At 43.1% G+C, this 22,775-nt stretch overlaps 2 protein-coding genes across 5 annotated transcripts in view; both read left to right on the forward strand.

Annotated features, from left to right (window-relative positions):
* CAMSAP2 (calmodulin regulated spectrin associated protein family member 2) overlaps positions 1-7,749 on the forward strand; it is a 112,206-nt gene extending 104,457 nt beyond the window's left edge. For all 4 annotated transcript variants that reach the window (XM_012459556.2, XM_064360214.1, XM_012459557.2 and 1 more), the window contains 5 exons: positions 334-554; positions 1,878-1,950; positions 3,068-3,183; positions 4,355-4,473; positions 4,793-7,749. In XM_012459556.2, the coding sequence (XP_012314979.2) occupies positions 334-554; positions 1,878-1,950; positions 3,068-3,183; positions 4,355-4,473; positions 4,793-5,098 (835 nt within the window). In that variant the 3' untranslated portion in view covers positions 5,099-7,749. The remainder of the gene's footprint in view (positions 1-333; positions 555-1,877; positions 1,951-3,067; positions 3,184-4,354; positions 4,474-4,792) is intronic.
* An 11,765-nt stretch (positions 7,750-19,514) lies between these two features.
* Positions 19,515-20,712, forward strand: GPR25 (G protein-coupled receptor 25). The gene has a single exon (XM_012459555.2). The coding sequence runs from the start codon at positions 19,545-19,547 to the stop codon at positions 20,655-20,657; it is 1,113 nt and encodes a 370-aa protein (XP_012314978.2). The 5' UTR covers positions 19,515-19,544; the 3' UTR covers positions 20,658-20,712.
* Positions 20,713-22,775: the final 2,063 nt, after the last annotated feature.

The following is a 22,775-nucleotide window of genomic DNA, read 5'->3' on the forward strand; positions in this document are numbered from 1 at the left end:
TGTTTTAAAAACATTTAAATAACTTTACTGGGGGAGATATACACACACACACACACACACACACACACACACACACACACACAACCTAAATTATCTCAAATACCTTTTAATTTTTTTCTTAATTTCTTGGGCTCTTCTTTCCCGCCTTCATTTATTTATTTGTTTGTGCTTAATCCCATGTCTCAGCAGAATCATCAAATACCTTTTAAATGAATCATTTATTCCCCAAGGTGATGAAATAGAATTTTCCCTTTCACATCAAATGCGTAAATCCTTCCCGTGTGATTTGTCTTTGGTGTGCAGAATAAGAACTGTAACCACTTGATTTCTTAGGCGTAAAACTGAGGAAGAACGTCAGAAGAAAGAAGATGAGCGAGCACGCAGAGAATTTATTAGGCAAGAATATATGAGGCGGAAACAACTTAAACTAATGGAAGATATGGATACAGTCATTAAACCCCGTCCTCAAGTAGTAAAACAGAAAAAACAGCGACCAAAATCTATTCACAGAGATCATATTGAATCCCCCAAAACACCAATAAAGGGTCCTCCAGGTAACATAGCTTATTATGAAGAGTCTGTTCATAAAAAACACCAGCTTGGTTGGTTTGTCATACTAACTTGGTTGTACTCTGATATGCAAAATTGGATACACAGTTTGAGATTATGCATGCTCCTTTTTGGAAAACCAAAATGAGCAAATGAAGTTTTTGATAAATTAAATGTGTTATGTATGCATGCATATATTCAGTAGAACAAATGTGAATGCTAAAAATCAAATTTAAATATTAATCTTTTAGGGAACTCTGGCCTGAACTATTAATCTCCCTGAACTATTAACTACCCTTTACATACTTACAAATTTAAAGAAATGTTATATGCATGAAATGTACAAGAAACATGTTGGTACAATAAGGAATGTAAGATCAAGAGTTCACAAGTCCCTCCTTCAAATATAAATGGTTGAAAATCCAAACTTACAATATCTGGAGTTGAGAGAGTATGTGTTTTTTTGTTTCTGTTTTTGTTTTTATTTTATCCCCTTGGCTCTTTCCAGAGAGTATATGTTTTTTAAAAGTCAATATGCATACTCATTATTATTATTATTTTTTGAAATGGGGTCTCACTCTGTTGCCCAGACTAGAGTGCAGGGGTTTGATCATGGCTTACTGCAGCCTTCACCTCTCTGGGTTCAGGTGATCCTCCCACCTCAGCCTCCTGAGTAACTGGGACTACAGGTGAGTGCCACCACACCCAGCTAATTTATTTGTATTTTTTGTAGAGATGGGGTTTTGCCATTTTGTCTAGGCTGGTCTCAGACTCTTGGGCTCAAGCAATCCGCCAGCCTTGGCCTCCCAAAGTAGGATTATAGGCGTGAGTCACTGCGCCCAACCATACTCTTATTTTTAAAAAATCTTGGGGGAAGGGATAAATATTTAAAAAGAAACAAAAAATCTTCATTAAAACCAAAAATAATACAACATTGACTGTGTAGAGAGAACTCTGTCTTTTCAAGCCTGTAAAACTAATTGATAAAATTTTCTACCTAGGATTTAGATACTTTAAAATTTTTTTCTTTTTTTTCTTTGGGATCACAGTATCATGTCTCACATTAACATTTTCCTTTTTGAATGGAAGTTAGTTTTATCATTGTTTCCTAAAAGTAGGTTTCTTGCTAATTTTAAATAAATTGTATATATATGCATGCAAGCATATTATGTGTTTAAATTAAAAGCACAGAGAAAAGAAAAAGAAACTACAGAAGCTCAATTTTTATATGCTGGTGTTATCTAATGAACAGACTCTTTGCTAGTTGCTCCTTTTAAATTTCTAATTTTGTTTTTATTCAGGATCATGAATTTATCGTGTTTTTTCAGTCTCTAGCCTTTCTTTGGCATCGCTGAACACAGGTGATAACGAGAGTGTGCATTCAGGCAAGAGGACACCAAGGTAAATCCATAACATATGAATACTTTTATAGAAAAGAATATCGTACTTGTAATTATACAAACTCCAAGTAAAAACTCTTTAGCGTTTTTAGTTTATATTTTATAATGAGCAAATTATAATCACAAATTTTTCTAAGCTTTGCTGACTTAGGTCTATTTGAGTTTCTGTTAAAAGAAATGATATAAAGAAGTCTATTCATCTTGCAGTGCTTTTTATCTTTTAGAATATAGAATATAGAATTTAGAATATAGATAATGTACTTTTTATAAGCTATGAAACATTAACAGTAATTATACATCAGTAATTACTAATATGATTAGGATTAAATCACAGTCAGTAGAATGAGAGTTCCACCTTCTCTAATGTATATCCCACTAATACAAGGAGGGTTTCCCCATCAGAGTAATTCCAGAGTGGGTTGCCTATGACTTAGGAACGATCTCTTTTGTATTTTCTTTCTCTCGGATATAGATGAGAAGCTAAACGTCAGTATTTCATTACCTTATACTGTAATACGTGTATCAGAAAACAACATTTCTAGTGACAGTCATCATCTTAGAGTTCTTATCTTTGTATTACCATCCTTTTGTTTTATTTGCTAATTTTCCCATTGAAAAACATTCATTCTTTCAACAGATATTTATAGAATGCATACTATGTTCTAGGAACTTGGATGTGTAGCTGTGAATAAGACAAACAAACAAACAAATCTTTTTTTTTTGAGATGGAGTTTTGCTCTGTCGCCCAGGCTGGAGTGCAGTGGTGCGATTTTGGCTCACTGCAACCTCCACCTCCTGGGTTCAAGCGATTCTTCTGTGTCAGCCTCCTAAGTAGCTGGGACTACAGGTGTGTGCCACCATACCCGGCTAACTTTTGTATTTTTAGTAGAAATGGGAGTTCCCCATATTGGCCAGGCCGGTCTTGAACTCCTGACCTCGTGATCCCCCTGCCTCGCTCTCCCAGAGTGCTAGGATTACAGATGTGAGCCACCGTGCCCAGCCTCATCATATCATGTTTAGGCCGTTGGGCTGAATTTTGGTTGGTACTTTCACGTATACCCTCTGGCCCCCATTTTTTCTCCGTTTGAGACATAAAATGTATTTTATTTTCTAATTAGATCAGAGTCTGTAGAAGGCTTCTTATCTCCAAGTCGTTGTGGCAGTCGAAATGGAGAAAAAGACTGGGAAAATGCATCAACAACTTCTTCAGTGGCTTCTGGAACAGAATATACAGGTTAGTGTTTCTACAATTTTAGAGAAACATTTGAATTTAACACTCATAAATGGAGGCTGTGCTAAAGAAAATTTTATTGGCTCGCCTTTGGGTCTTAAACACAAGCAGCTAATAAACAGTGAACACAGGTGTTCACTTTCAGGTAGTTCAGTAAGTTTCTGACAAAATCAGTGATGCCACTTATATCTCATCCCTCTAACCACTGTTAGCCATTTCTGTATAGGTCGGGTCTGAAGAAGTTTTAGAGAAGTTCTACATAGTTCCTTAGTACTGAATAAGGCTAGAATCCACAAAGTCCTCTCCCTAATATTGGGATTTCAGGTATCCAGAATTGTGCACCTTTAGCAAGTATTAAGAGGCTCTAAAAGATAAGAATGCATTGAATCTAGGAAGGTATCCAGCCTCACATATCCCCCCAAGTCCTCTTCTAGCGTCTAGGTAGGCATGATGGAAATAAAAGCAATGAAGAATAGAATGTGGGTTAAGGACACTTCTAAATAAATGAAGCAGGAGAGAAATCAGAAAAAATGTCAGCAGCATGTTGAGAGAGAAGATAGGAAGGCCTGGGAGAACATGTATGGGGAAGAGCAGAGGGGAAAGGAGATTGCTTCCATCTATCCATGATTGAGTGGAGTGGAACCCTATAAAGGCCTAAAGAGGGTAGAATTTGCTAGAGACTCACTCTGTGGCTTTTAATGCAACCTCCTACAGCCAGTCTGACAGCCTTTAAGGCCTGGGATTTGACCATATTTCCGTGTTACTCCCTCTCCTTCTCTGTGTTAATTTAGTTGAACAATCTGAAAAAGAAAGGTTTTTCTTGCCTTTTGAAAAGGCTTTAAATTACTCACAGACCCATTCTACTCCAAGCTAACCACTAACCTTATAAATTTAAGAAAGAAGATTAAATAGGCAGTATGACAGTTATAGCAATATTTTATTTTTAGTACTGCTCTCACAGGGCACTCCAAAAGGCCATAGGAACATTTTCCAGGTGTATCTCTGGGTGGATAAAACAATGTTTTGGTTGGATTGCAGTCAGTAAGAGGCCTTTAAGCACAGAATTCATTCTTCTATTATAGTATTTTTGCAGTGTAGGAACAGTTACGTCATTTTAAAATAGTATTTCTGATGTAGGAATGTTATTTTTATTATTGTTAAATCCTTACCATAGGACCAAAGCTCTACAAAGAACCCAGTGCAAAATCCAATAAGCACATAATACAAAATGCTTTAGCTCATTGCTGTTTGGCTGGAAAAGTAAATGAAGGTCAGAAGAAAAAAATACTGGAGGTAAGCATGTTTGCATGAAAATTACATTTGGCAAACTGTAGGAGTCTTTTATCCATTCAAGAGAATGTACTGAGATTGGCCTAGAATTTTAACAGCAGGCAAAAAGATCTGTAGCTAGATATTTTAATTATTAGATTTAGTTCACTTTCACATTGGGTTCTGGAAGCTTGGAGATTTAATTAAAGACTAGCAATAGGCTTTAAAATTTGTCATTGCAATAATGTTATAAAATGTGACTAAGAAATGTAACATAATTCTATCAACTTTATTCAGCAAAATAAAGGGTTTTTATTGGTGTGTTATATTTTTTATTTTAAAGGAAATGGAGAAGTCAGATGCCAACAACTTCTTAATCTTGTTCCGGGATTCAGGATGCCAGTTCAGATCTTTGTATACTTACTGCCCAGAAACTGAAGAAATCAGTAAACTGACTGGGATAGGCCCTAAATCTATCACTAAAAAAATGATTGAAGGACTTTACAAATATAATTCTGACAGGAAACAGTTTAGCCACATACCCGCTAAAACTTTATCTGCCAGTGTTGATGCAATTACCATTCATAGCCATTTATGGCAGACCAAAAGACCAGTAACACCCAAAAAACTTTTACCCTCTAAGGCATAGAAGTTGGGAAATATTTGCTTCAGAACATTCATGGTAAGTTTGCACTTCATCTTTCCTGCCTATAGAAAACCTTTCTAATTGCCAACAAGACTTTTATTAATTAAAACTGGACATTAAGCTCTGTTGTCATGAACAACTGGAATGTAAACCACAGTATTTTGGAGTGCAGAAGATTCTCTCTAAGGTGATAAGTCCAAGTGATGAAGGAAATGTTTTAATTCACAAATGGAGATTTGTATGTGTTATCAGGTTCACCTGCTTGATATTAGATACATTGAAGCACTGAATTTTCATGGATATTAGTTGGATTTATCGTTGAAATACGGTTAAGATTACAAATTATGTGTTTTATTTGTTGCTTTTTTTTTAACTTTTTAATGTATAGTCTTGTCTTCAGATGGTTTATTTTGCTATTTTTCTCTCCTGGGGGTTTATCCTAAGATACCTTTGTATTTTGTTTCATGCGGAGATCATGAAAGTAGGAAACACACCTTCAGAAGTAACTCGCACCTTTCTTATGATGTTAAGAGAAACACTAGTGTTTAGTTTTACAATAACCCTCATATTTTAATGGTGTTACAGAATTTGCAAAAATTATTCTGCTAAATATTTACGACTCTGTATTTATTATTCACTCAAGTATTAACATTCTCTATTAAATAAGAGGAGGTGTTGTAAAGAGCTGCTAGGTTCGCTTTAAACCACATGAGCTTAACCAAGAATATGTTACGAGAAGTTGCTGATTAAATCAGTGCTGTTTTGCCATCACTTCTGGCCAACTCAGAATAATTTAGATTGTTCTTTTAGCAAAATAGCTTTCTATTTCTTTAAAGTGAGTCACTTTATAAGTTGGCAGAAGTGAATGACACTTTGAGAGTAGTCTTTCCGTCTGAAGATCTAAGACTTCCTGAAACAAGTTATCAAGAAGTCTTTACATTATATTTATAACTCATATAAAAATTATATTTAGAATTTTTAAACATGTACAAAGGGCTACATTTTAATTTTAAAATAGCTTCACTTTATTTTACTTATATTGGGTTTTTCTTCTTCGTTTTAATCCTTTTCAAGTGGATGGCTTAGATTAAGTATACACTTGAAATCTCCTCCACGTGATCTTTGTTCTTTAGCAATGTATACCAGAGGGTTAGTTGGGGAAAAACTTCATTCTCAGGAAAAGACTTGAATGATTATGTGACCCTGTTATGTTTCAGTGTTGTGACAACTGTGTAAACTAGGGGGAAGACAGTATTGTATCATAAATGAGATGCGTAGTTTGTTTTCTTTCATGGGAAGTAGAGATAAAAATATATACGTTTCTCTAATTGAGTTGTTTAGAGAGAGAACTAATGTCTCATATGATGTATTTACTTATTTTAAAAAAAAGAATAGGAATGAGATGTCCCTGAGCTGTACTTTTCTATTATTATAAGGCCTGTAGGCATCAGTGCATCTGGGTTATCAACATTTTCTCAAATGCTGTCAATATTTTACTGTAATTTATGTTCTTATATTTATGTATATTTGTTAAAACTGTAAAAAAATTTCAGATTTTTTTCCAATACCTGTGCAAGATACATGTGTAGCTCAAAACTATTTGTGATCTACTGTTTGCATGTAAGAGACCAGGATATGTAACTCTTATATTTTAAGTGTATACATATTGTGTATATAATATGGGTATTAAAAATGGGGAATTGCACATTTTACCTTTTAGACAACAGTTTCTATCACAATTAGAAGGAAATGATTGTCAAATACATGTTTAGATTAAAACCAGTTTTAAAAAGTATAAACGAATATAATCAAAATGTGAATAGTAGTCAAAAGGATATTAATTCATAAGCATTTTACATTACTAAATTTGTTCATTTCAATTAACTAAATTTCCCTCATCAAAGCAATCTTTATGATCTTACTTGGCTATTAAATGAAGAAAATCAGATGCAAGACAATGGAGAAACTATTTAAAACAAAACAGGACCACCCTTTATTTTTAATCTGTGTGTGTCCAACAGGTGAATTGAATGTCTATGAGGTCTAAAGGTAGAATGTGAATATTGCCACAGAGTTCATTGCTCTCAGTATAAGATTTTACTTTATTAATGCAGAAGGAATATGGATATATTTCTTTAAGTCTGCAGATTTTTTTATTATGGTGCAGCTTTTTTTTTTGAATTATGTTTTTAAAATTATACAGTTGAAAAAGATGACATTTCATAAAGTCTGGGGATTTTCGTCAACCTTACTGAAACACACTGGTGCTTTCATCATCAGAGGTCAAATTATTATGATAACTATTCCATTAAATTTGCCAAACATGTGTCATGGTTACCAGTGCGGCCTGTCAAATTCTGCGATTTGACACAGCTTTGGAAAGCTTTTAGTTCTTGGTTTTTCAATTTTGTATTAGAATGACTGTTACAGTTTTATTTGGCTGTTTAAAGCCAAATTCAGCTATTTAATTACGATTTCATGGACACTGTTGAGCAATGTACAGTGTATGATGTGCTTACCTGTCCACTCTAGAGCATTGCTTACAGGTTTTTTGTTTTTTAAGATGCTGTGCTGTAAAATACTGTCATATTTGCTATTCCTGGTACAGTGTAGTTTTTCCCCTTTCATTTGAATAAAAGCATGGCACCAAATGACTCCTTTTCTGTTTCTTGAATAAAATGTAGTTTCTGGTAAAATTATTTGAACTTGGGAGAACTCATTATGTAGGCCTGTCCCCTAACCTATGTTTAAATTTAATCACTTGAATATTCGTAAGAGGCAACTTGAAATAATTAGACTTTTAAAAATACTAACTTAAGGCAGTGTTAAAAAGTCTGTAACTTTCTATGGTTAGCTCAGACGATCTACATAGTATGATTTATAAATGTGCTTATCGTACATTAATCTTGCTCATATTAATTTACTGTCTTTTGGTGAATCGATAGTTAAGTTGTACCAGAATTAATGCTCTATGTCTTTGAAATTGAATGGCCAGTGAACTCACTGATCTAGAGTAGCCATGAGAAGCTAGTTCTCGACCATTATTTTGTATGTTTCACTTTGATTTTGCCGATTCTACTTATTCAGAACAGAAAAAAGAAGTGTTTTTTAAGAAAAAAGATACCTGATAAAACTATAAATAATACTCATCATGCATAATTATATACCTGAAGAAATATCTGGTTAGTAGACATTTGTAGTTCTCTACCTTGGGACCTTTTTGGTAGGTTTTGTAACTTCAGAACACAGCTATACTTCCACAATATTTTGTAGTACTTTAATTTTCAAAAATAAAAATATTTAACCCTAAGACCCAGGCAACATTAGAAAACTGTACACAAGGCCATGTACGGTGGCTCATGCCTATAATCCCAGCACTTTGGGAGGCTGAGACAGATGGATCACTTGAGGTCAGGAGTTTTGAGACCAGCCCGGCCAACATGGTGAAACCCCATCTCTACCAAGAAAATACAAAAAATTAGCCAGACGTGGTGGTGGATCCCTGTAATCCCAGCTACTTGAGAAGCTGAAGCAGAATTGCTTAAACCCAGGAGGCAGAGGTTGCCGTGAGCCAAGATTGTACCTCTGCACTCCAGCCTGGGTGACAGAGCGAGACTCTGTCTCAAAAAAAAAAAAAAAGAAAAGAAAAGAAAAGTGTACACAAATCCTAGAGCCCCCACACAATAAGAATGTATTGCCTTATGACTGAAATTGATACCTCTTAACTAGGGCAGAGGAAAATATTCTGTAGTGAATAGGAACAGACGCCTTTATTTCATAATTTGTCTACACAGAAAGAAAGAATAAAAATTTAGCAAAGGAAATGTAGCTGTAATGTATGACCTAGGAATTGGCTATTGGAAAAACACATCTATAAAATGAGTGTGAAATTCTGTCATCCCTCAAGTATATAGATGCTTGAGAAATAGATATCTTCTTAAAACAAACAAATGAGATATTAATGATTTTGCCTAATTTGACGAGGGTGGGGGAAGTACACAGACTGGCATGTCAGAGTTGCTCTTTAAATAAGGAGATAGAATCGAGTTTCAGTCACTTCCTCTTTGCCCCTGTGGGCATACAGGTCTTCTATCAACTCAAGGCCACATGCTTAGACAACAGGATTAGTTTTGTACATGTGTTTAAATCACTGTGGTATTCATAACTGGGGTTATCTCCATCCTCAGTAGCTTATATATGTCAGGAAAATAGGGGCAATTATTACTTTCCATTGAAGAGGTGAAAAGCAAAGTAAAAAAATGTTTTAAGACCCACTAAGATTTTTTTTTTAACACATTAAGCAAAGCCACTGTGGTACCTTAGGCTACTAATGCATTTGATTCTTAACCCCAGACTGTTGTTTCCGGTGGTTGAATCTGTGATTCAGCCTTCCATAGGTGTTAGAGGCATCCCAGGGATAAAGGACACAGGTGGCATGTTGGCACGTGTCGTCTGTGGCACCTCTGCTTCACTGTTTTGTTCGGCTGCTGTGATTCCTGGCAGACCCTGTTATTCATCCTTCAGGTTTGTGTGTTTATATAGAAAAGGAAATGTGGCTCTCAACCCCCGAACAAAGAAGTTATCCACTTAAATATTGCTTCGTAATTGAAAAAGTTAACTTGCTTTGCTTTCTCTTTTAACTTACTACTGCCTGGGAAGAGGTGAGCATCTACATCTCCATTTTACAGATGAGGGAGATGAGGCTTTAACAGGTTAGTAGCTGTCCTAGGGACTCAAAGCTAGTAAGTGACAGCATCACAACTGGCGTCTAAGCCTTCTGGTTTCAAATCCCCTTACTGGGCCATATGGTACAGAGTTTTCCACTGCATTGTACATGCTGTGGAATAAGAGTATTTCAAGGTTCACAGCTGTACCAGTTAATAATGTATTTACCATGGGTAGAAACCAACCTCAGAACTTGTAGTTAAAGTGGATTTTGTTCTCTTGTCCGAGACTCTTAACTAGCATCAACAGGACAACAGCTAAAATCAGAGTTACGCTTACCTACTGTTTAATGTCTAACTTAATAAGGATGAAAGAATGGAGAAACTGCAAACGTGGTGAAAACAAACTGATTATGGTAACACGTTGATCAGAATTATCTAGGAAATAGTTATGAGATGAAAGGGGCTAGCCAGGTCACAAAGATAAGGTCTCTTCCGTCAAGGAACTCTCTTGAAGTGGATGCCGTTAGACTTTTACAAAGAACTGATACACTGTGTGCTGTAATAGAGGTACGGAACCAAAAGGGAAGGACAGATCAGCCCTTTTCTTGTCAACAGTAAGAGGTTCTTGTCCATCAAGAAAGTTCGTGTAGTAGATTATCTTATTAAAACTGACTCTATAAAGAACTTAAGACTGCTCTTCCCAGGGACATTGTCTGCAGGCACTCAGAATGGTCCAGCATTTGACATACCATCGTAGGCATTCCTACAATACAGCCTCTCACAAAATTAGGCTGCCCCAACACCTTGCTGATAGAATTGTTTACCTTTTACCAAGAAAGTTGGGAAAGCACCAAAATCTCCCTGTGGCGTGTGCCGAGGCAGACTTCGGAGGGGTTCGTGCTGTAAGACCTCAAGTTCTATGAGATTGTCCAAAATAAAGAAACGTGTCAGCAGGGCCTGTGGTGGTTCCATGTGTGCTAAATGTGTTCGTGACAGGATCAAATGTGCTTTCCTTATCAAGGAGCGGAAAATGGTTGTGAAAATGTTGAAGGCGCAAGTACAGAGTCGAGAGCTAAATAAAAAATGAAACTTTTTAGTAGTAAAAATGAAAAGACTTGCTGTATGAAAAGAAAAAGAACTTAAGACCATCTTACATTGTCAGCCAATAGGATACCACATCCTAGTTTTCTTTTCTTTGAGATGGAGTCTTGCTCTGTCACCCAGGCTGGAGTGCAGTGGTGCAATCTGCTCACTGCAACCTCCACCTCCCGGGTTCAAGTGATTCTCCTGCCTCAGCCTCCCAAGTAGCTGGGATTACAGGCGCCTGCCACTACGTCCAGCGAATTTTTTTGTATTTTTAGTAGAGACTGGGTTTCACCATGTTGGCCAGGCTGGTCTCGAACTCCTGACCTTGTGATTCGCAACTCCTTGGCCACCCGAAGTGCTGGGATTACAGGCATGAGCCACTGTGCCTAGCCCTAGCTTTCTTTAAATAGTGAATTTTGAATTGCAGCGACATCAGTTCTGTTGATAGGCCGTGAGGTCCTAATTTATGATTAGAACAAAGCTAACTGTAAACTGCATCCTCTTTCTTAGCCAGAGGCTAAGTACAGATATTTTTGTATACATTAGGAAATTAGTTTGTGCTTTATCCTTACAGTCTCAACACAATCGGTATTCAATAAATATTCATCAAATGAATACATGAAAGGAAGATTATGCACTCCTGGTCCAAAATTCAAAATCAAATTCAAAACATGTTCTGATTTCTGCTAGGTCACCCCTAATTTCTTACTACAGATATTTTTGCCCCCAAAATAGAAACCCGAGGTTGGCTATTCTGCTCTGACTCCCTCTGGTTCATACCCTTTCAAAGGAGCCAGGTGCAGCTTGAAAATCTGAACAATTGGTCACCATGACACAATGATGTACTGTTCCCTTTTGCCTTCTCTCCAGCTCCTCTCACAAATTATGGGCCAGTCTCAAGGCTCAGTTATTTATGTTCTGCTGCCTCCACTCTTTTTCCAAGAAGGCCTTCAATATCAGCTTCAACTGACACCTCCATTCAGAATCTACATCTCTAGCCCTGAAAGCTCCCGCTGGGCCCACTCATGCATCTAACTCCTTCTCAGCATTTTCACCTGGGAGTTCCAATGTCATCCTCAACTCAACCTGTTTAAAAACCAAAAGTAAACCTGATTTTACAGCGTCCCATAAAATCAACTCTCCTTCCTGAGAGCCCAGCCACCAAGACTGGAACAAAGGTCTTATCCCTTCCTCTCTACAGAAGACAGCCTCATGTCCAGACAGTCACCAAATCCTATCAAATATTTGTACTTTCAAACTGCACCTCATCCCTGCTGCCACCAGCTTCAAGTCTAGGCACCAAAAGCTTATGCCTCACTCTGCAAGAACCTTCAAGTGGTCTTTCCCTAATTCGATTTCACCTTCCAAAGTATCTTACAAAATCTAACTTTCTTAGACTGATCTTACAGTTCAACATTGTTTTTATTTTGAATTGCAGGGAGAATGGGGGTGAGGTGTTGAGGCGGTGGTAATCTGTTCGGTGCTTAGAACCACTAAAGGTGGTTGATCCTGTTTTTCAGGCTGCTCCTATACACAGACCTTTTCTTCAGAAAAGCTGACCTGCTTCAATCTTGATAGAGGTCAGGATTTCACAATCTGCATCATATCAAAGTTATTTGTACATTAGAACTAATCTCCAATAATGTATAAACTTCCCGTAAGGATGTACCATGTCACATTCTTTGTATCTGTTAGATTACCCGATAACAGTGCCCCACGGTAAGAAGGGTCTGTTTACAAAGTCAGTTGGAATCAAATGTGATATTAAGAGTTGGTTTTGGCCCAGGCACAGTGGCTCATGCCTGTAATCCCAGCACTTTGGGAGGCCGAGGCGGGCAGATCACTTGAGGTCATGAGTTCAAGACCAGCCCGGCCAGCATGGTGAAGCCCTGTCTCTACTAAAAATACAAAAACTAGCCAGGCATGGTGGCACATGCCTATAATCCCAGTTAGGAGGCTGAGGCAGGAGAATCACTTAAACCCGGGAGGTAGAGGCTGCGGTGAGCCTAGATTGCAGCACTGCACTCCAGCCTGGGTGACAGAGTGGGACTCCATCTCAAAAAAAAAAAGGGTTTCACTAAGATCAGTAGCAGGATCACAGCACTGTAGAGGCTGCCCCAGCCAATGCCAAGGGAATGCTGCCAAATTCCTGCTGCAAATACGTGGAAATTTACATTAACTTTCTGTGAAATCACTGAAAAGTAATGGCAAATCATAGTTTAGAAGCTTCTGTGGGCAGAATAATTGCTACAAAGAGAAAATGTTACTTCCTTTCCAAACAAATTTTGGGGCCATTTTTATATTGGGGACGTCCCTAATGCTTGCCTTTTAAGTTTCTGATGAGTTTATTTTTTACCTTTAAAAGAACCCTTGAGCTACAAAAACCTGCAGTGGAAGAAAGGAGTCTCACTTTCCTTGAAAGCTACACTCTTCTCCAGCCGCCCCACCCTTTCCTGACTCCTTCCCCCATGTCCCCTAAAAGGCAACAGTGACCTCTGGGGTAGATGGGTGGCCCTGAGACAATCACACAGCTGCAGGCCATAAGGCTTTCACATTGAGTCATCGTCTTAGCAGTGTGGGCTGACGCGGAGTCTCATGTCTAACTCAGATGGCGTCCTTTCCCAGCTACCCCATATTTAGTACCTGAAAGTTTCTGAAGTGAATGAACATCTGAAACGTTCTGCAGGGCCTCTGGCATCCAGGGTGGGGCTCCTCATCTGGTGTGTGCCAGCCCTCCCTTAGATGGTGAGGCATGTGGTGTGCGCGCATGCGTGCGCGCGCGTACACACACACACACACACACACACACACACACAGAGTCTCAGGGCTATGCGGTCTATGGGAAACCTCATCTTGGTAGCCAGTCAGTAATGGTGAATAAAATAGAGGACTCCCCATTCCCAGTTCAGTGCTTATCAATAGAGGTTGTAAAAACAAGGAGATGTGGCTTTGCAAGATTTTCCTCACACTCAGGACTCAAGTTACTGTTTACCTCTCCGTCAACCGCAACTGACTTGGCATAAGGCCACCTGTCAGTCAGTGCTTCAGTCCTGTCAGCAGTTTCTCTGCAGCATCCAGACTGTCACCTTGTTGAAATCACCATTAGGGTGATACCAGGCACCAGGCACTGCGGTGGTCAAATCTTGAAGACCTCCAGATTGGGAGTCTCTCTTTATAGATTCCCAGTGCAATCCCCGAAACATTTACTGACCACCCACTATGTGGAAAGAAAGCACCATGGCCTGGACGGTAGGCGAAGCAGTGCAAGCAGCTGAGTCCAGCAGCAGGATCGCAGAAACGAGCCATTCTTCGTGATGCTGCCAGCCAGGGAGCGGAGTGAGCCCATTAGCTCAGACCCAGCATGGGGAGCAGCTTCCACCAAGGGTGCCTCATTTGATCTTCACAACACCCCTATCAGGTAGATATTATCATCCTATTTTAGGGTGTGGAAACTGAGATCATACAGCTATCAAATTATAAAGCTGACACTTAAACTGGACTCTGACCACTAATAATCTGATCTGCATGGTCACTGATTAGAAACAGACAAAATGACATATAAGGAATTGATACTGGCCGGGCACAGTGGCTCACACCTGTAATCCCAGCACTTTGGGAAGCCAAGGTGGGAGGATCGCTCAAAGCCAGGAATTTGAGACCAGTCTGGGCAATATAGTGAGACTGTGTCTCTAAAAAAAGAAAAAAGAAAATAAAATTAGCCAGGCATGGTGGCGAGCACCTATAGTCCCAGCTTCTCAGGAGGCTGATTCAGGAGGATTGCCTGAGCTGAGGAATTTGAGGCTGCAGCGAGCTGTGATGGCACCGGGCTACACTGCAGCCTGGGCAACAGAGCAAGGCCCTGTCTGTAAAAAAAAAAAAAAAAAAAAAAAAAAAAAAAAAATTCGTATCATAAATTCTGTATCACAACACAGAGCAGGGTTTTAAAAATATATTTTAAATTAAATGATGTTAAGAAAGCTGGATAGCAATTGAAAAAATCGATTACACACTAGGTAAATTTTAAAAGACTAATGAAAATTATTTTTAATGATAGTTTTACATTGTCAAAGAGAAAGTAGCATTCTAAACTCTGAAATTGCTAACAGCAACAAATTTGACTATATGAAAATATAAAACTAAAAAAATAGCTAAGAAAAGAATTTGGAAAAACATTTGAATCAAGTGGAATGAATAATTCATTCTAAATATTTAGTTTTACAATTAAGAAATATAGATTATAATAAATATGTGAAGGACATCATTAAAATGGTTCACATAAGAAAAAATAGATTTTTCATCTTATTTATAATCAAGTGCAAACTGAAATGAGATGCCATCTTACCTCAGTGCCTATTACTGTGGAAAATCTATGTTACCGATGGACACCTCTGACGAGACTGTGTTCAGTCTTACACTCTCATACAATGCCAGTGACGTTCTAAATTACTAATCACTGTAAACATTTGTATCGAGCAATCAAAATTTTTGTAGCCTGGATCAATACAAGGGCATCTATGTAATGAAATCAGTATAAAAGAAAGAAGTCCTAAGCGCAATTATTCATTACAAATTTCTATAACAGTTTAAAAAAATATATCAGAAACATCCTCCATGTCCATATTTAAGGGTTTAGAAAATTAAGCAGCATAGACTAATGTGGATCTCTATGCTATTGAGAAAAACAGACAATACTGTGTACACTCCAATTACAGATAGGACTTTGAAACAGCTTTGTAAAAAATGTGAAGAATATCTGAAATGTAATTTGAAGAACAGAAAATCTAAAAACAATGGGATTTCGAATGAATTCTTTACTTTTGAAAACATCATTCGCTGGCTAAGTCTGGTTGTGTTTCAGGAGCGAGTCCAAGATGACGGCTTCTTCTTTGTTCTGTAATGTGATTAGATGGCTTTTATGATTTAAAAAAAAATGGCAAATTAACTTTCCTAAAATGTTAAGGTTCTTTGTACAGAAAAATTAAAATTGGAAAAAATACGTTATAAGAACTTATATATAACCTGTAAAGGGGCAGAAATAAACCTACTCCCAAAAACAATTGAGCTTAAAGCACTGGATATTTATTTGAAGTATCTCCTCTGTTCTCAGGCTTGTGCTAATCACCCTGATGGATAGAGAGATGCTCCCCTCGCCCTGAGAAGTTCATAATCCCATGGGCAAGGCAGGATGAAGACACGGGACAGTCGCCCTGGTGGCTCCAGCAGTGCAGAGAGAGGAAGAAGTCCTGTTAGGGATGGAGGTCAGAGAGGCTCCCCAGGATGGGATGAAGGAATAGGGAAGACCGCTTCCGCTTTGGCCACGCCTGTGGGAGCGTGGCCAGGATTCTCAGCCAGGGAAGGTGTTTCTATTAGCTGACTTGCGTGTAATCCTGTGGGGAGTCCTCCTGAGGGGTGAAAGAGCAGTAATGTAGAGTTGGCCTTTGCCACTGAAACCAGGCTGGGCACCCTGGGAGGCCAGGCCCAAGGCAGTGTCCCTGGCTGTAACCTTTGCTACTTCCTCCCATCCAGACAAGTTCAGTAAGGCCCACGGACAGCACCCAGGCCTCAGCAGAGAAAATTCAGCATAAGCTGTGGGCCACAGACTTCCCTTGGGTATGAGATGACGGCCCAGAAAGCAAGTATCTCTGTTTTTTAAATAAACAACCTACTTCTACTTCCCCTCAACCCCCTTCTTATAGTCCCCTTTGGTCTGCTTGCCCCATTCTTTGTTTTCACCTGGCGGTTTCTCTACTGTTCATCTCCAGCTTTCAGGATCACTCATGCTTTCTCAGCCTCAGACTGAGGTGTGCTGGAGGGGTGAAGTCCAGCAACACTGGGCCTGTCTCTGATGGTCTCCGGGCTCTGGCAGGCAAGCGCTGCCCCTGCCGGCCTTCTAAGGGAGGAGGCTGCAGCCCCCTACTCCACCCCGGATGTGGGCACCACTCACCAGCAACCACATGCCCAGACATTAGAAAAGCAGCTCTGGGGTGGGTCTTCAGGGGAAAACCAGGCCCGGAGGCCGAAATGGCTGTGAGGGGAAGGTCCAGACCATTCATTCCCTGCCCTCTTCCCTGCCCATCTTGTAATTGGTGAGGGAGAAAAATTCTTGACAGGAGCAGCCTAACCACTGCATACCAACTCTCTGTGAGCTCTAGGACCAATTTCTTTTTTTCTTTTTGAGATAGAGTCTCGCTCTTTCATCCAGGCTGCAGTGCAGAGGCTCCATCTCCACTTACTGTAACCTCCGCCTCCCGGGTTCAAGCAATTCCCCTGCCTCAGCTTCCCGAGTAGCTGGGATTACAGTTACTCGCCACCATACCCAGCTAATTTTTGTATTTTTAGTAGAGATGGGGTTTCACCACGTTGGCCAGCCTGGTCTCCAGCTCCTGATCTCAAGTGATCTGCCTGTCTCGACCTCCTAAAGTGCTGGGATTACAGGTGTAAGCCACAGCGCCCAGCCTCTAAGACCATTTTCCAAATCCTCCCTGGGATCTCCGTGTGCCAGAGAGACCCTGAACAAGGGTGACCTTATGTCCCAGTTTGCCCAAAATAGCCCTGGTTTATGGTCCAGGTTAATTGCGATAGGGCCCCTTTCACTCTCAGAAACATCCTGGTTTACGTGGTAAATTATTTCGTTACCCCATCTCAAACCAACATCAAACTGAACACATACACACATGCGCCCCTCTGTGTTCTAGGCAGTTAAGGGGATGGTGTCCATACAGTCCCTAAGCAGAGGAACCTCAGGCTTATCTTTGACTCCTATTTGTGAGACCTGTGATGTTACAATTATCTCTTGAATATATCCTCTCCTTTCTGTCCCCACTGCTCATGATCTAGTTCAGACAAATAATTACAACTTACTGTGGGATCTCCCTGGCTTGAGCCTCTCCCCTCTCCACAGTTCTGCCGGGGATCTTTTCAAAACACAGATTGATGCCTCCCGGCTCCCCATGACCTTTAGATTGAAATCCATATCCCTTCACGATCCTTTCCTGCTTCATCTCCTGCCCCTTCCCCCCGCTTTCTACCCTGGACTCTGGCAGACTGCTTGTCCCCTGAAAAGCCCACATTCCTCCTCATTTTGGTATACTTGTTCCCTTTACCCCCTCCTAGTCTGACCCTTTCCTCTCTTTTCTGCTGCTCTTATTTGACTTTCAACTCCTTCCTGGGACTGATCTCAAGTGTCACCTCCTAGAAAGCCTTTTCTGATTCAGCCTTCCCATCGGAAATGATCACCCCCCCACTCCTCGAATCCCTGAGAGGACCTGGCTTTTAACATTTACTACAGTTTAGACTCCTGGCATGTTGGCCATTGCACATTCTGCTTAAGTAACCATCTCTCCTGCCTACGCGACAAACGGCTAAGGTCAAGAATGGCATCTCTTGCAATGCCTGAAACAATGCCTGCTTCATGGAGGAGTTCACTGTTAACAAGTCTGAATCGAACAAAATTGATAATCCACCTCAAATTTTCCACACCAGGTTGCCCAGCACATCAGCCCCTCATTCCTGGGGACACTGGGGACAGACTCAGAGGGCGCATGCACTGTGACATCGGTTCCACCACAATATCTTGTGGAAGGGATATCTGCTAAGAATTCAGATGTAAGTGGCTGTATGCCTCCTTCAGCAGAAAGAGCAAGCTTTTCCTCACCCATCCTGTCCTCCTCAGGTCCCACCGCCCCCTTCAAGGTGAGACTTCACTCCCCTGCCTTACTCTCAGTTTCCCAGTTCACAAAGGACCTTGCCGCCTCCAAGCTCCTGACATATAATTTAGGACAATGAATCTGGTGTTTCATTAGGTGTCATCTTTTGAACTGAGCTTACGTCTGTGTTTGGCTTAATAGGTAGGTTTTGTAGGATAGAGAAGACAGGGAAGAGCCAGATGTGGGTCCCAGGTTTCACCCCGTTCCAGCAGGATGATCTGAATACACACCTTCCTCGCTACCTTAAAACCCTTCTGCATGGCTTCATGAGGATCTGATTGGGTCAGAGGAGCCACTCTTGGGATGAAGACACTAGCCCCACATCTCAGGACACTAACAATGACTTGAGTGCCCAGGGCAAGCTCCCCTACCCACCCAGATCTGCTGTGTCCTGGCAGTGGACTCTTTCCTAGGAGACAGGTGTTTTTGGGGTGGGGCGTGCCTTAGGCTTCATACTCTTATAAAATCCCCGGGCTCTGTCTTCTCACCTCTAAAACCAGAGAAAACAGCAGCCGGTGGGTGCCAGTGGGTGCAGGTGGGTGCCGGTGGGAAGGGGCGAAGTGGAGGCTGAGAAGAGATTAAGGCCGTCGGGCACCCACCACCTCTTGCAACCCAACCCTGAGACAGTGGAGCAAGTATCCCGATTTCATGAACAAAGAAAGTGAACAACTAATAGAGGCATGGGCCGTGCTCCTACTGGGAGGCAGGGCAGGTCTCCCAGCCCTGAGGACTCTACTCCCGAAACTTAGTTGTGAAGCCCCTTCTGCCTGTCCCTGCCCTTACCCCTCGGGTCAGCGCCAAATCGGAGGCCACCATCTCTCCCACAGGAGCCCGCCCCTCCCACCCCACCACCTCCTCCCTCCCCTCTTTCCTGCCCACCCATTTGCCTCGGCCTGGGGTGGCAGGAAGGGAGGTGCTGGGTCCGGGCGGGCGTGAAGAGCAACCCCCCCACCCCTGCTCAGAGCTGCCGCCGCCTGCGCCCAGGACTGCATGCCGCGCAGGCCTTGTGGCCAGGCCATGGCCCCCACCGAGCCCTGGAGCCCCAGCCCGGGGTCCGCGCCCTGGGACTACTCGGGGTTGGACGACCTGGAGGAGCTGGAGCTGTGTCCGGCCGGGGACCTGCCCTACGGCTACGTCTACATCCCCGCGCTCTACCTGGCGGCCTTCGCCGTGGGCCTGCTGGGCAACGCCTTGGTGGTGTGGCTGCTGGCCAGGAGGCGCGGCCCTCGGCGGCTGGTGGACACCTTCGTGCTGCACCTGGCGGCCGCGGACCTGGGCTTCGTGCTCACGCTGCCACTGTGGGCCGCGGCGGTGGCGCTCGGCGGCCGCTGGCCGTTCGGCGAGGGCCTCTGCAAGCTCAGCAGCTTCGCGCTGGCGGGCACGCGCTGTGCGGGCGCGCTGCTGCTGGCGGGCATGAGCGTGGACCGCTACCTGGCCGTGGTGAAGCTGCTCGAGGCGCGGCCGCTGCGCACCCCGCGCTGCGCGCTGGCCTCGTGCTGCGGCGTCTGGGCCGTGGCGCTGCTGGCCGGCCTGCCCACCCTGTTCTACCGGGGGCTGCAGCCCCTGCCCGGGGGCCAGGGCAGCCAGTGCGGGGAGGAGCCCTCCCACGCCTTCCAGGGCCTCAGCCTGCTGCTGCTGCTGCTCACCTTCGTGCTGCCCCTGGTCGTCACCCTCTTCTGCTACTGCCGCATCTCGCGCCGCCTGCGCCGGCCGCCGCACGTGGGGCGCGCCCGGAGGAACTCGCTGCGCATCATCTTCGCCATCGAGAGCACGTTCGTGGGTTCCTGGCTGCCTTTCAGCGCCCTGCGGGCCGTCTTCCACCTGGCGCGTCTGGGGGCGCTGCCGCTGCCGTGCCCCCTGCTGCTGGCCCTGCGCTGGGGTCTCACCATCGCCACCTGCCTGGCCTTCGTCAACAGCTGCGCCAACCCGCTCATCTACCTCCTGCTGGACCGCTCGTTCCGAGCCCGGGCGCGGGACGAGGCCTGCGGGCGCACCGGCCTCCTGGCGCGAAGGATCAGCTCGGCCTCGTCGCTCTCCAGGGACGACAGTTCCGTGTTCTGGGGCCGGGCCCAGGCCGCGAACACTGCTTCGGCCTCCTGGTAGCTGCCCCGGGCCGCTGGAGGTGGGCGGCAGTGGAGCACTGAGAGGCGGGGAGAGGCCCCGGGAGGGGGCCTGAGCTCCGCAGACGCGCCTGTCCTGGCGGCAGCAAGCTGCTCCGGCCGGCCTCGCATTGCCTCGCGCGCTGCCTGGACTCCCACTGTTTCCTCCATCAGCTTCCCCGGAACCTCAGAGCGATTGAACTTCCCCAAACCAGGCTGCTGAGACTAGCTGTTCCCTCTCAGCCTGCCGGATACCTGAGCTAATTTTGTCCCGTCCAAGATAGCTGTTAAGAGACGGAGCAGGCAGCAACTCAGAGACCCGCAGATTCACCAAGTAGACAGAAGGGAAGTGAGTTCCCTTCTCTGCCGCATCAGGAAGAGCACAGACCGGAATATCTAACCCAGACCCCCAAACACCACTCTTTGTTTCTGGCTGTGCTTTCTCCCTCCCACAATAAACTTTGCTTTCAGAGAAATACCTTCTCCAAGTCAGACCCCCTGCCCGTCTCTCTCTAAACCCAGGAGTTGAATCTGGTGACACTTCTCCCCCTGTGCAGCCGCAGGACTCACCCTGGAAGTTGTTCTGATCTTTCACTCTGGACAGAAGATCCTGAAGTCTCTCACCAGGCGTTCAGATTCTCCATCATTCAGCCGGGGACTCCAAAATCTTCTCTGCAAATTCACCTTTCTTAATAAACACTCTTGCTAGCCCTGTCTTGACAGCCGTCTTTACTTGAGCAGTGGGAGTGAAATGCGTTTCAGGGGGCGGGTCGCACACTGGGTGAGACAAAACTCAACACAGTAGTTGAGGTTGACCTCAGGATGCTGAGGATTGGGGTGATGTCTGGAACTATGAGAGCCGGCTGCATTCTGCAGGTGCAGTAATCCCACAGGAGGCAGCAAATCATTTATTCTTATTTTTAAGGACAGTTCACATTTTGAAAGTTACAGAAAGAAAATGTATTTGTATAGGGCGTCTGCCAGCCAGGTGTCACCTCCAAGAGAAGATGTGTCATTTTTTTCAAATGTATGCCAGGCCTTTTTTTTCTATCTTTTTTCAGACCTTCCAGTACAAATTTTGGGGATTCACCATTTTCTGACTCTGTGGTTTCTCCTTTGAGGTTTCTGTAGGGCTTGGAAATTCACTGTTTATACTTTTGATTTAAGAGGATTTGGCCAGCCGGCACCGTGGCGTACACCTGTAATCCCAGCACTTTGGGAAGCCGAGGCGAGCAGATCACGAGGTCAAGAGATCAAGGCCATCTTGGCCAACATGGTGAAACCCCATCTCTATTAAAAATACAAAAATTAGCTGGGTATGGTGATGCTTGCCTGTAGTCCCAGCTACTGGGGAGGCTGAGGCAGGAGAATCACTTGAACCCTGGAGACGGAGGCTGCAGTGAGCCGAGTGGCACCACTGCACTCCAACCTGGCAACAAAGCGAGATTCCGTATCAAAAAAGAGAGGATTTGGCCTAAAGACATTTCAGTCAGTGCACATCCTAACCAGATCCCCACAGGCCAGTCATAATGTCACAAGCACTGACGGAAGGGGTGGCTGTGCACACAAATCACCACCTCAGTGCTAGGTTGGGTCTGAAGCCTGGCATTCTGTTGCAGGCTATCCATCCCATCCCCTCATCGAGTACCCCTGCATTCTTTTCAGCATTTGGAGCTGCTGGATTAGAGCAGATTGAACATCATACCCCACTTTGACCCCACCTGTCAGCTCTCCTAGGTGAGCCTGCTAAAAAGTGGGTCTCTGCATGTTCCTCCCATATACTCCAAGAGAGGCAAGCCCTGCAGCCTATGAGGCCACCTGTGCCAGCAGGACACATTTCAGGGGCTTTGGTGTTTGAGAGCGTGGTTAAGTCTTGACCCTTCCTATCCTCACTGTTGTTCTTTGAGGCAAGAAGTTATTTTTTCATGGGGCTGAGACCTCAGAATTTCCAGGACAGGGAAGCTGATTCTCATCTGGGTGTGTGTGTGACAAGATCTCAGAGTACAGAGGTGGCACTTTTCTAGGGTATTGGGACTGAGCCCCCACCTCCACCCCTGCCAGGTTTCTGCTTCTGACTTACTGACTGGTTGAGTTCCCTGAAAAAACAGACAGGAAGAAAGGC

The sequence above is a fragment of the Aotus nancymaae genome, unplaced genomic scaffold, assembly GCF_030222135.1.
Source record: "Aotus nancymaae isolate 86718 unplaced genomic scaffold, 86718_ANA_hifiasm-v0.15.2.pri h1tg000039l, whole genome shotgun sequence".
Classification (NCBI taxonomy): domain Eukaryota; kingdom Metazoa; phylum Chordata; class Mammalia; order Primates; family Aotidae; genus Aotus; species Aotus nancymaae.

Coding starts and splice junctions, on each gene's coding strand:
- GPR25 (XM_012459555.2), top strand. CDS start 19,545: ATGCCGCGCAGGCCTTGTGGCCAGGCCATGGCCCCCACCGAGCCCTGG.